The sequence below is a fragment of the Bicyclus anynana genome, chromosome 1 (genome assembly GCF_947172395.1).
Source record: "Bicyclus anynana chromosome 1, ilBicAnyn1.1, whole genome shotgun sequence".
Taxonomy (NCBI): domain Eukaryota; kingdom Metazoa; phylum Arthropoda; class Insecta; order Lepidoptera; family Nymphalidae; genus Bicyclus; species Bicyclus anynana.
This window is the reverse complement of record NC_069083.1, coordinates 8,509,401-8,523,103: the sequence shown is the minus strand read 5'-3', so window position 1 is coordinate 8,523,103 and position 13,703 is coordinate 8,509,401. Positions and strand designations below refer to the sequence as shown.

The 13,703-nt window shown below is 43.6% G+C and overlaps 1 protein-coding gene across 2 annotated transcripts; it reads left to right on the top strand.

Moving 5' to 3' along the window:
* The first annotated feature begins 269 nt into the window (after positions 1-269).
* On the top strand, positions 270-13,321 carry LOC112056482 (agrin-like). Of its 2 annotated transcripts, none has more exons than XM_052886164.1 (16): positions 270-834; positions 990-1,114; positions 2,117-2,353; positions 3,107-3,322; positions 3,987-4,355; positions 5,386-5,598; positions 6,686-6,786; positions 6,858-6,972; positions 7,647-7,886; positions 8,138-8,463; positions 8,848-8,989; positions 9,097-9,357; positions 10,135-10,281; positions 10,723-10,986; positions 11,298-11,853; positions 12,288-13,321. In XM_052886164.1, exons 2-16 carry the CDS (start codon positions 1,045-1,047, stop codon positions 12,445-12,447), a joined length of 3,417 nt encoding a protein of 1,138 aa, XP_052742124.1. In that variant the 5' UTR covers positions 270-834; positions 990-1,044; the 3' UTR covers positions 12,448-13,321. The 2 variants fall into 2 exon arrangements, with proteins under 2 accessions (XP_052742124.1, XP_052742088.1); XM_052886128.1 differs by having other exon boundaries at positions 960-1,114.
* Positions 13,322-13,703: the final 382 nt, after the last annotated feature.

The following is a 13,703-nucleotide window of genomic DNA, read 5'->3' as shown; positions in this document are numbered from 1 at the left end:
ATGTTCTCAATCTGAATATGCCAAAGTAAATGGGTAGGTAGTTTGACTTGAGAAAAGTACTCTCATGATTAGAAATGTTAGTCGCAGAGATTCTTTAGAACGCAAGACGTTTTTGAGGTCATCCTGCGCGTCACAGGCGAAGTGTACAAGCAGTAGGTATGTGATGCATTGGTTTTCCTATATGTGTTCACTTACATGAGCGGCAGCTGCTGCCGCGACGTCGCCGACTGCAGTCGTAAGCAGCGTCTGCAGCCGCTCGTATAAGTGAACCCTAAGTGTAACAGATACTTAGGCTCCTATAGGCTAAAAAGCGCATATCAAGTGGCGCCATTAGCCTAGCCAGTGAGATTTACATTGATTTCTTTCCTATCCAAAGATTCTTATCATTTTCTGTATAAAGACTATGGGTCGCATATTTCCTTGAAATCTGTTTTATAATTGGGGGTCTAAACTGAAAATATGCCTGTCTGAATTTGATCTTTTTATCCTTCTGTAGTTGTCGAACATTGCTATTTAATTACTAGTAGGAGTATTATGTTATACATTTCTTGAATACGGTTGTAATTTTACCGAGATAAATAATTTCTAGCCGATTGTTTGAATTAAAGTTTTCATTCACCTCGCTTTCCCTATTTATAGATTTTGTTTCTGAATGAACTCTGCGGGTACTGCGCATGCCCCCCTTAATTCAGTAACGAAAGGGCTTCACACTTCATTCGACACTTTAGTAGTGTACTTCTGTATTTAACAAGATAAAATGTGCGACATTGTTTGCATGCGATTGTAATATTGTTGAAAGCTGTGGTCAGTGTAGTGGTGAAACAATATTGTGAGGTAAGTACCTAGGGTTTTAGGTAAGCATTATTTAATTTTGCTTAGAGACTTATCTACTCAACGTGATCAGTCCTAAATTAGATTAATTTTAGTTAGTGAAATAAATATTGATTTTATATTTCTAGATACCCCCACTAAGTTGTTTATGGTTTTAGTCGTTTGAAAATGGAAGTTAGAACAAATTTTGTATAGCAGATAATCTTCAAGAAAATGTTGACCACCTCTACGACTTTGATGGTGTTGGTGGCAACTGCTTTTGGATGTTATTTATTTCCTAGTGGTAAGCATACACTACGATCCTTTAGTCTAATGTTAGAGTACCTACCTCCGTATTGTTTTTTCTGAAAAAGAAAGTAGTATGTTAATAGGCTGGAATTACCTATAATGGAATTTAATTATGTACCTACCATCTGTCAATCTATCTACCTATTTAAATTATTTAGTGTAGGTAGGTACCCACCAGAATTTACTATCTAACGTACCTACTTTCATCAATACTACTACTACCTCTTAGTTACACAGCTACCATCAGTTTTCGATTACTGGTGGTGGTGGGTGCAATACCGACCGTTAGACTGGCCTGTTACACCTACCCACCTACCCGACCCGCATGCGCTAGATTTTTTTACAGGAAGTTATTAACAGGAGAAGCAAATGATGGTACATTGCTGGTAAATGTAATAATGCGGGGTTTTAATATTTGTTCAAGTAGGTAGGCAGTTCCTTCTAATGCTAACCACCCACCATCCGATAAGCCCACGTGCTTGCAGCGCTAACGACTTTTTTACAGGAAATTATTAACAGGAAAAGCAAATGATATGATGGCACATTGCAGTTAAATGTAATCGTCGCCAACTGAATACAAGATGTAGGCACCTACCTAAGACGCGGCTACAACCAGAGAATACGGCTAAATGGTCTTCTATATCTACCTATTAAAAAAAACTGTTGCATGGTTTTAATATTTGTTCAAGTAGGTAGGCAGTTCTGTCTAATGCTAGCCGTCCACCATCTAATACGCCCACATGCCTGCAGAACGACTTTGAACGATCCGATAAACTGAATGTCTGTTGGTCGCGGTCTGCATGATGTCATGCACATCGCGACCAACACACGAACGGTTTTATGGGATGTCAAGCCGTTAGCGCTACAAACACGTGGGTTTATTGGATGGTGGTTGGCTAGTATAGGGTACATTGGTATTAATATTAAGCATATAAAATTTTGTGTCGCAGATTGACGTTTCCATTGTTGCAGCTAATTGATGTCCGTATTGTGGCAGACGTGCCGGATCCGTGTCGCGGAGTGACGTGCGGCCCCGGCGAGCTGTGTCGGCCTACAGCCGACGGGAAGGGCCACAACTGCGAATGCCCCACTTCGTGCCCCAGTTATGGGGATCACGAAGGCTCTCGACCCCTGTGCGCCAGCGATGCCAAAGACTACCCTGGCATTTGTGAGATGCGACGCGCGGCCTGCGAAACAAATAATAATATAACTTTTAAATATTATGGTAAATGTGGTAAGTATAAATTGCTTCATACCATCATCAAAACAAGATAATATTTTAACGGCTCACTATAATGTATAGGAGAGGGGCATTGATCCACCTCGCTACTTTCCACCAATGTTGACTGGTGGGTGGTTGGTTGGTGGTGATACTACTTACTAACTACGTAGTAGTGTAGCGTGCCTTGGAGCCCTGTATCAAATTTAGTTGTAGGGTAAAGATTTTCACAAAATCATTACAATCACAATAAATATGACAGTGACTTGACTTATGTAGGACAAAAGTGACCGAGGAAAAAGGGATTTTTGACTTTTGTCATTTCTAAAGAGAACACTTTTATGTTGTTTTTCCCAGGGAGCACCAGATTAATTGAGATTGTGGATTACGTTTTACTAATCTTTACTATCGTAAGGGGCCCCTGTAGTCCGCGGCCCGTATCATTGATACGGCTGATACGACGGTAGCTACGTCCCTGTTTATCTACTAATACTTCCGGTTTACACTTTTTGCATTGAATTAAACAGCAGCCTAATAGGTACATGTGTGCCTGTTCGATATTAATACGTGTAGGTAGTTACCTACCTACAATTGGTATTTTTTTACCAAAGACAAGCAGATAATTAGGTATTTGGTTTTGTGGCTTACTTAAAATCGATGTAACTACGAATAATTCGATATTTGAACTTTGATAGTCATTAAAGTAATTATCTAAGTATCTACGTACTTAAATGTTGTGGTCTTAAATGAAAAATAATCTCTAACCAGACCCCTGCGCGGGCGTGAGCTGTCCCGACCCTGAGGTCTGCCAACTGGACGACCGGCGCGAACCCTCGTGTCGTTGCGCGGAGTCCTGTCCCCTGGAGTTCTCCCCGGTGTGCGCGTCCGACGGCAAGACCTACTCCAATGAGTGCCAGATGCACAGGGAGTCGTGCCGTGCTAGGAAACAGTTGAAGATCATTTTTAAAGGACAATGCAGCTCTGGTAAGCATTTTACCACCTTAAAACCATGGACATATCCATCATGGTATGGCGATTATCCAATAAAATGGGCTTATGAGTATCCCGGCGTGTGCATTTTATGTGCAGTTAATTTCTTGTTTGATTTTCTGAAGCGTGTAAGCTATTTTTCAGATTAGGGGTAGAAAACTGCTGATGATGATACATATGGAATCTTTTTACAGCTGGGATTAAATCGCAGAACTCTTAGGAGAATCTCCAGCCGAACTATTATCATATACACTCCTCGTACAGCATTTTTGTTTATTTACACGGCATCGATAAAACTGCACTAACGAGCGCAGTCCAGTAACACATAAACAGTACAGTGGTAACCTTATGTTGTTGTTGTTGATATCAACCCATATTCGGCTTACTGCTGAGCTCGAGTCTCCTCTCAGAATGAGAGGGGTTGGGCCAATAGTCCACCACACTGGCCCAATGCGGATTGGCAGACTTCACACACGCAGAGAATTAAGATGCAGGTTTTCTCACGATGTTTTCCTTCACCGATTGAGACACGTGATATTTAATTTCTTAAAATGCACACAACTGAAAAGTTGGAAGTGCTTGAACTTACACCCCCGGAATTGGAGGCAGAGGTCACCTTAAGGTAACCTTTTGTATTTAACAATTTTTCTATTCGTAGGCGTGAACCCGTGCGCAGAAGTAGAATGTCGCCACGGCGCAGAGTGTAGGGTAGAAGGCAGCGGCGCGGTGTGCGCGTGCCCGCCGCCCTGCGAGCCGGTGCTGCGGCCCGTGTGCGGCTCGGACGCGCGCACGCACGACAGCGAGTGCGAGCTGCGGCGCGCCGGCTGCTTGCTGGGCAGAGAGCTGAACGTCGTGCACGCGGGCGCCTGTGGTAAATGTTACAACTATTGTGTGCTCGCCGATAGCAAGCCGGTGCTGCGGCCCGTGTGCGGCTCGGACGCGCGCACGCACGACAGCGAGTGCGAGCTGCGGCGCGCCGGCTGCTTGCTGGGCAGAGAGCTGAACGTCGTGCACGCGGGCGCCTGTGGTAAATGTTACAACTATTGTGTGCTCGCCGATAGCAAGCCGGTGCTGCGGCCCGTGTGCGGCTCGGACGCGCGCACGCACGACAGCGAGTGCGAGCTGCGGCGCGCCGGCTGCTTGCTGGGCAGAGAGCTGAACGTCGTACACGCGGGCGCCTGTGGTAAATGTTACAACTATTGTGTGCTCGCCGATAGCAAGCCGGTGCTGCGGCCCGTGTGCGACTCGGACGCGCGCACGCACGACAGCGAGTGCGAGCTGCGGCGCGCCGGCTGCTTGCTGGGCAGAGAGCTGAACGTCGTACACGCGGGCGCCTGTGGTAAATGTTACAACTATTGTGTGCTCGCCGATAGCAAGCCGGTGCTGCGGCCCGTGTGCGGCTCGGACGCGCGCACGCGCGACAGCGAGTGCGAGCTGCGGCGCGCCGGCTGCTTGTTGGGCAGAGAGCTGAACGTCGTGCACGCGGGCGCTTGTGGTAAATATTACAAACTATACTAATATTATAAAGCTAAAGAGTTTGTTTGTTTGCTTCAACGCGCTAATCTCAGGATATTTATGGAAAAATTTTGGAGAAATAGAATATTTATCGAGGAAGGAGGAGGCTATAGGCTATATGTTATCCCCGTATTCCTACGGGAACGCGAACCCCGCGCGGCATCACCTAGTTATTGTATATATTGACAGTTTGAAATCGTCGAAAAAGAGTTCCCTGACACATTACTTAAATGGGAACCTGCGTGGACCATGGCAAGTTAAGTTAGAATGTCATCATCACTTCCGCCGATGGAGTCTACTTCTGTCAAGTTGGAAGGACCTTCAATGTCCATAACTAGGTCCTGAGCCGTATGTAAGTAGTGACTTGAAAATATTCCAAGAAACTGGGATGTTTGAATGCTTGTTTTAGTTTCTAAAACTAAAACACAAGCATTCATACGTCCCAGTTTAGCTATAAATCCCAGTAAAACTATATTTGTGTAAAGACTGTACCTGTACTTCAGGTAAGTTCTATTTTTAAATGAAAAACTAATGTTTGTTAGGCTCAAACGGCGTGTGCGCCGGCCGCGTGTGCCCGCACGGCGGCGAGTGCGTGTCGACCGGCGGGCGCGGCGTGTGCCGCTGTCCGCGCTGCTCCAACGAGTTCGCGCCCGTCTGCGGCTCCGACGGCATCTCGTACGGCAACCGCTGCAAGCTGCAGCTCGAGGCGTGTCGCCACCGCCGGCACGTGCAAGTGTTGTACGACGGACCCTGTAGTAAGTAGATCAGCTTATCCTCTGACCCATTATTAAGGCTCAGTCCAGAAAGGGCGAATTCGCCGCGATTCTCTTGCGCGTATTACGCGCGACCGTTGCGTCCACAAGGCGCGTACCAACGCGCGAGCATTTAGGGAGTTCAGTATGAAACATGGAGTTGAACGTGCACTCGCTCTAGAGTTCGCGCGTTAACTGGACGCATCACGCAACAAGGCGTCCCTAATATCTCGACTCGCGCGCAAAACGCGCGAATCACGCGCGAGTCAAGAGTCTGGCGTAGTGCACGCGATTTACGCGCGTATTTTCAATTCGCGCGATGCTTGTGGACGCGATGTATTGATGTCTAGTACTTCGAAAACGCGCGTATGAATTCGCACCGAATTCGCTGTTTCTGGACAAGGTCTAAGGGTTGGGTCTCAAGACGCATAATCACCCAACCCGATTCATATGTGATAAGCATTTCAGTGATTTTGGCAGTGAGTGCGTGTCGTCACCGTCAGCAAGTTTTATATTGGACATTGTAGTAAGTAGCTAACAATCATCAGCCTCTTTTGTTGACCCACTGTAGTCCTACATCTACGGTTCCGAAACTTCAACGCTAGCCAAGCCAAGCCTCTTAACAAGGTTCAAAGTTTCTCAGCGGCCGACGAAGCGAGCTGAAATGAAGACATCCGCAGAACCAAAGTCACTGACATACGAGTAGATCAGCGAGTTGCATAGCTGAAGTGGCAATGGGCAGGACGGGCAGGACGCATAGTTCGAAGAGCCGATGGACGTTAAGGTTCTAATTCAGGGGTTCACCGGAAAGCGTAGTGTTGGTTGCCAAAGCAGGGTGCAGGGAGCTGCTGGATGCTGGCAGTGTAACTTCAGGACCTGAAGATTTTAAGCCGCACGGAATTAACGACGTAATTCGTTAGGAGATAATAGAGTGATTTAACGGGGTAAATTACAAATAGGTAAATCCAGAAAATTACCCACTCTTGAATACAATAGAAAATGATATTAAGTGAAAATTAATTTTGACAAATTATTTAGAGCTGTTATAATTTTAAATCCATGTAACTTTATTCTAATCTATTCATTTCAGATGGCTGCGAAAATAAAAAGTGCGAATACTACGCAGTTTGCGAGAGTGATGGAATTTCAGAAGCCAGTTGCGTTTGCCCTAAACATTGTGAAGAAGGAACTGTAAGTGGATCTTAAAAAATAAAGGGAAATCTTTTCGCAGTCCAATGTCTATTAACTTTTGTTTATTTTAGGAGACTGAAGAAATTTGCGGCAATGATAATAAAACCTACAGCAGTGTTTGCGCTCTCCGCGACGTTGCTTGCCGTGAGAAGATAGGTCTTCACGTCAAGCACATGGGTTCTTGCGGTGAGCTTTTGCTTCTATACATAATTGTACAAGGAAAGTTCAAGGCATACCTTACATATACTCCTAACCTTTACTGCTTCATTGCCAAGGGTTGCAGGGTGACTGAATAATACGAAAAGTACCAAAAAATAATAGTGTATTTTTGTAGTGATTTTTTCGATAGGTTGTATTATCCTAAACATAATTATTATTACTCCCAGATCTTTTCAGCCATTTGGCGTCATCATTATCAACTGATGGACGTCTACTGATGCTTCTTGTAAGGACTTCAAAGCATCAGGTTTTGAGCCGCCAGTATCCCGCGGGTCCCTTTTCCTGCATGGTGTAATCGCACCTTGGGACCCCAATGTCCATAATTCTTTATCTTCAGCTATCCATTTACCAAAACTTTCGCATTACAATCGTCGTCATCAACCCATATTCGGCTCACTGCTGAGCTCAAGTCTCCTCTCAGAGTGAGAGGGGTTAGGCCAATAGTCCACCACGCTGGCCCAATGCGGATTGGCAGACTTCACACTGCATATCAGAGAATTAAGATAATTCTCTGATATGCAGGTTTCCTCACGATGTTTTCCTTCACCGATTGAGACACGTGATATTTAATTTCTTAAAATGCACACAACTGAAAAGTTGGAGTTTCGCATTACAATATTAGTTAGATACCACATTTACAGAGTCATGCGGCGGCGTCCAATGCCCCAACGGCATGTGGTGCTCGCGCGGCAAGTGTGCGTGCGCCACGACGTGCGCAGACGCGCCGCGCGAGCCCGTCTGCGCCGACAGTCGCCGCACCTTCCCCAACGAGTGCGCGCTGCAGAGGACGGCCTGTGAAGCGCGCATGCGAGGAGAGACTGCCCCACAAGTCGCGTACTTTGGAGAGTGCACAGGACTTCACGATCAGAATAACACTGTTGGTAATGTATCTTTCTTTAATGTCTAATAGACTTGTCCTTGACTATAATCATGCGTAGTGGAAAGCTATCCTACTCTATCAGAGCAAAATGATATGCAGGAATCCTAAAACAAAAACAAATATTTATTTTATTTGGACACACGGAAAGGTATATAACGTTTTCGTTTTTGGTGAATGTTTCTTTTGTCAAGTTTTTCATGATGATTTATTATATCACGACGATGATGATTTTTAGATCATGATGATTTTTAGGTTTCAACAAATCTGCCAAAATAATGGACCAAGCTAACGACATACGCGCAGTAGATGACAACGACACATCAACCGAGGCCGCCATGGGAACTGCCGTCTGTGCTCGAGTACAATGTGCTTACGAAGCGACCTGTGCAGTCGATGGTAACGGCCAGCCCCGGTGCGCCTGTCTCTTCGACTGTGCAGCTGCTGCGGCGGCTGCATCCGCACCTGTGTGTGCATCTGATTTGAGAATGTACCCAACATTGTGCCATATGAAGTTGGAGGCGTGTCGACGGCAAGAAGACTTGAGATTACGTCCGTTGGCGTTGTGTCGAGGATTGGAGGTATGGGAATTTATCTATTGAAGTCTAGAAGTGATTTGATCGCGAGCACTTTTAAATAAGCTAAATGAAATTTGTAATTGGTCTAACAGCCTATGTAATTTCGCATGATGAGGTTCAGCAGAGGAGGATCAGTTAGCCTGGAGGTGGGAAGCTGGTGGTGTCATGTAGTGGTGCTCCTCATAACATGTTCAGCCTTCGGTCCCGTTCATCATCACCTTTATCATTATCATAATAATATGATGGTGATCGTTAAAGAGTAAAATATTACTACCTAAGTCCGCCAACCAGCTTTGGAGCATTATGGTGGTTTTTAAGCAGAGATTGATTCATGTAATGCGGCCATAAGAATTCCATCGAGACGACGAAGCTCTTCATTTGTTACAGTTTCGTCCTTGTGGAGATGACGAGCCTCTAACAGACGCAGGCGGTCGCCCCATGGACTGCGGTGGAGGCCCGCATCGCAAGGATTGTCCAGCTGGCAGCTATTGTCACCATACTGCTAAAGCAGCGCGCTGTTGTAGAAAAGGTATGCATGGATAATGTTCGATTTTCTAGTGATCACTAGTTTCTCTGACTGATTTCCATCTCTCCTGGCAATTTATGACGTCTAATTTTCATGTGTTTTTTTTCTAGATAAGACAGTTGTAGACAAGAAAGACTGCCAAGAGTCGTGGTACGGGTGCTGTGCGGACGGCGTCACATCGGCCCGAGGTCCCGGAGGATCAGGTTGTCCCTCCCAATGCGGGTGTCATAGACTGGGCTCAGTGTCGGAGCAGTGTGACGAGAGCGGACAGTGCCAGTGCCGGCCAGGAGTGGGGGGGCAGAAGTGCGACCGCTGCGAGCCTGGCTATTGGGGCTTGCCAAGGATCGGCACTGGACATACTGGATGCATACGTAAGTTTTGTTTTTGCTTTTTTTTTGCCTTATTATATTTTTTTAAATATAACTATGATTCGCCCAATGTTCCTCCGAATGTGCCCCGATGTTTCCAATTATTCGGAAAAGACTGTGTTAGGATTGGGTACGATAAAATTTCAATCGGTGGGGATTGAGCCATGACTTCTTAGTGATGAGTCCGGGCCCTTTACCGTGGATGTATTGAGACCCCTGATTGGAGAATCAGGTTGTCGGTCGCAATGCGGGTGTCATAGACTGGACTCAGTGTCTCAGGTAATGGAGCTCCTAATATTCTTTAATATTTCGTGCCTTTAGACAGTTTTTATTTTTGGACTCTAAATTAAAAGAGTTTGATTGATGATATAATAGAAATCGAATGTGGTTGTTGATTATAACTTTAAGTAGGTAAATTCTCTCAGATTATTATAAACTAGCGGACGCCCATAAACCTCTTTAATCAAGCCCTTACAGTAGTATCGCTGTAAAAATGGAGTTTACTATTACTATACCGTAGCGTGATGAGAAGTATACTATAACCTGCCCAGGAGTATGAAGAATAATTGTACCAATTTTCGTTAAAATCCGTCGAGTAATTTTTGTTTCTATAACGAACATGCAGACACACAGATTGACAAAAATTTCACTGATTGCATTTTTGGCATCAGTATCGATCACTAATCACCCGCAGATAGTTATTTTGAAAATATATTTCATGTACAGAACTGACCTCTCTACAGATTTATTATAAGTATATATGTTAAATCTTCATTTTAGCCTGCGGTTGCTCAGCGTTTGGCTCGGTGCGGGAAGACTGCGAACAAATGACGGGTCGTTGCGTCTGCAAGTCCGGAATACAAGGACAGAAGTGCACCGTTTGCTCCAACCACGAACACACCCTTGGTCCCAATGGATGTTTTGACCGTAAGTTACTCAGCTTCAGAAAACGTTTCTCGTCAGTCTGTATATACCAATAGGGTAGGTATTTGACTGACTTTCAAGAAAATTGAGATGATATAAAAAAATAAATACTGTCGGGATGTTTGTAACATAAGTTAACAGACTCGAAAATTTCAAAAACAATCAAAACTTTTTTATTACAAGAAGTATTTCACATTAACGCACAAATAACAAAGATATATGTAATTTTCTTTTCAACGCGTTTCCTGTTCGCGTTTTACGCCGATGTGTCGTCACAGAATTGCCGTATTTAGTATGGAGCGTTATTGACAGCGCGGCAAAAATGTCCCTGTATCTGCTAAAATAGTCCTCGCAGATACGATAGATAATTTTATGTACAGTAAAAAAATGTAAAGTACCTACCCAATTTTTTTGAGTAAAATGACTTGAAATATTTTTCAACAGCGGAATCAACGCAACTTCCCGCCACTGACTGTGAACACATGACGTGTTACTTCGGAGCATATTGCGTCATACGCAGCGGGCTCGCCACTTGTGAATGCGGCGCTCCGGAGTGCGCCGGCACCGAAGCTCCAGCCGTTTGCGGCAGCGACGGTCGGACCTACCTCTCCACCTGCCATCTACGAGCGCACGCTTGCAGGAGCCAATCAGACATCGTGGTCCAGGCGTTCGGACCTTGCGTTGAAGACACCCCGACAGTCAGGCGAGGTAGCCGCTCAGCAGAGGCTCGCTCGACCCCTTCACGCAATCCCAAGGAAAACTCCGTAGCCTTCGAACGCACGTACCAAACAAATTACATACAGTTCACTGACGCTTCAGTAGACACAAGCGATAGCGGTAAACCCGACAGCCCTGAACCTGAGCTAAGTTGCATCGACATCCTACCGCCTATTGGTTATCGCTAGAACATAGCTAGGAAAACGTAGTTTGCACAATTGGTAGTCTACACATATTGATGTTACAATTTAATACATAGTATATAAATCCAAAATATAATATTTAACATGATTAATTCACAGAAAAAGTACATGTAGCTTCAGTGAAAGTCGAAGCGAGCGGTTGTAATAAAAACGTCCCAAAGCATGTCGATATTGAAACTGAAACGGAAGAGGAGCAATACATAACGAATGAGGTCGAGGAAAACTATCCACTGTATGAGGAATATTTTGACGAAAATGAGAACGAAGTATTTACTACGCCATTGTTCGATGGGCAGGCAAGAATCACTGCTCGTACTAGGTTGCCATCTAAACGATTCGATATTTGGGCGGAAGTTTCAGCAGTTTGCGGAAAGGGGGCTTTAATAAGTGCCTCAGGTGTGAGAGATTATTTATGGCTCGGTTTCGTAGACGACAGGGCCGCCCTCCGATGGGACGCTGGGAATGGGCCTTCGGAACTGCAAACTGGGAAACTAAAAGTCGATGTCAAGTCCAAAGTATCCGCAAGAAGATACAAGAAAGACGCAATGCTGAAGTTAGGCTCCACCACTGCTCGAGGGACGACGCACGGTCGGATGAGTTCGCTTGACGTAGATCCGTATATTTACGTCGGTCATCCACCAGACAATGTTACAAAGTAAGACTTTCTTTTTTTGTTGTTGTATGCTATAAAATAATTGCGAAAGTAAATAACAGTATTATCAATGTAATACAAGTAGACATAAAAGTCCAAGACGTAAATGTAATGACGTTGCAACTTCATGAAAAGTCTGATAAATATGTGTACAACCAGAAATAAATATAGTACATATAGTGTCCTTGATACTTACTGGTCTAAGTTGCAATTTAATTTTTTCGAATCACCGTAATGTAGGCCTAGAAAGCGCACCACGGAATATCCAGTGAAGAAATATTGTAAACAAATAGCGGCGAAAACGAAAATTTACTCTCTATTTCGTTGCGATATTGATAAATCCCTATAGCAAAAAGTCCACTACTTGTTGTTTTGAAAATACATAATTGTGGTTGTTGGCAAATGTTTATTAAACTTTGTCACATTTTACTAAACAGGTTAGCGGGCACTCACGCACTGCACGGGTTCGTTGGGTGCGTGCACCGCTTGCGTGTGAGCGGCCGTGACGTCATACCGCCGTCCCGAGGCCTGGCCATCACCGCTCACGGGGTTCGACCTTGCACGCCGTACAATATCGCCCAGATCGTTTGCCCTTGATATTAAAATTATTCTTAGACAAGTCATTCGGCGATAAAAAGAGCCTGTACACAGGTACATAGGTAAACATATCGTACAACCTCTCCTAGAGCTTTTGCCCTTGACCTTGAAATTGTTCTTAAATAAGTACCTAACATTACAGGCAATATAAAGAGTATACTTACCTGTCAAATATGAACTTCGCTCACGGGGTTCGACCTTGCACGCCGTACAATCTTGCCTAGATCGTTTTCCCTTGATATTGAAATTGTTTCTAGATAACTATTATAAGCGATTTAAAAAGTATACTTATCTGTCAATAACGATTTTCGCTCACGGGGTTCGACCTTGCACGTCATAAAATCTCGCTCAGATCAGTTTGCCTTGGACATTAAAATTATTTTTAGACAAGTCATTCGGCGATATAAAGAGCCTATACACAGTTACATAGGTATAAGTACATGTCGTACCATCTCTACCAGATAATAATAATAATAATAATAATAATTTATTTATTCATCAGAAAGCAGGTTTACAAAGATTACTTAAATATATTAGATCTTTTGCTCTTGACTTTGAAATTGTTCTTAGGTAAGTCCTTAACATTACAGGCACTATAAAGAGTATAGTACTTACTTGTCAATCATGAATTTCGATAACGGGGTTCGACCTTGCACGCCGTACAATTTTGCCTAGATCGTTTTCCCTTGATATTGAAATAAATTGTTCTTAGATAAGTCCTTCACATTGTGGTCGGTATAAAGAGCATACCTTCTTAGATACGTCGGTTCACATAAAGGTTTATGGAGCTTAAATAACAATTGACTTGCTTGTTGTATTAACTTGAACTACTCGATTATAGTGTTCAAAAATTATTGTGTTTAAAATAAAATAATATAAATTTTCTTCGTAGTAAACACTAATAATTATATTCAAGTCGTTAGACCTATAGTAAGTTATATTTTCTTGATCTGGACTGTCTTCTTTCTACTTGTCTTATTTCTCGACCTTTTACAAAAGCTTTTATTTTATTAACAAAATTATCTTTGAAATTAAATAATACTAATGTCAGAAAATGTTAACACTTTCTTCACTTCATTATACCAATTTTATTAAACTTCAATGGTAATAATATTTTTTCGTATATTAATATTAAGTAACTCAATTGTGATATCCTTGAAATTTTCTATCGTACTTACTGTGAATAATCGCATATCTTTGAAATATATTTAATGAATAATGGGCATGTTAACGAAAACATAGGGTACCCTTAACAA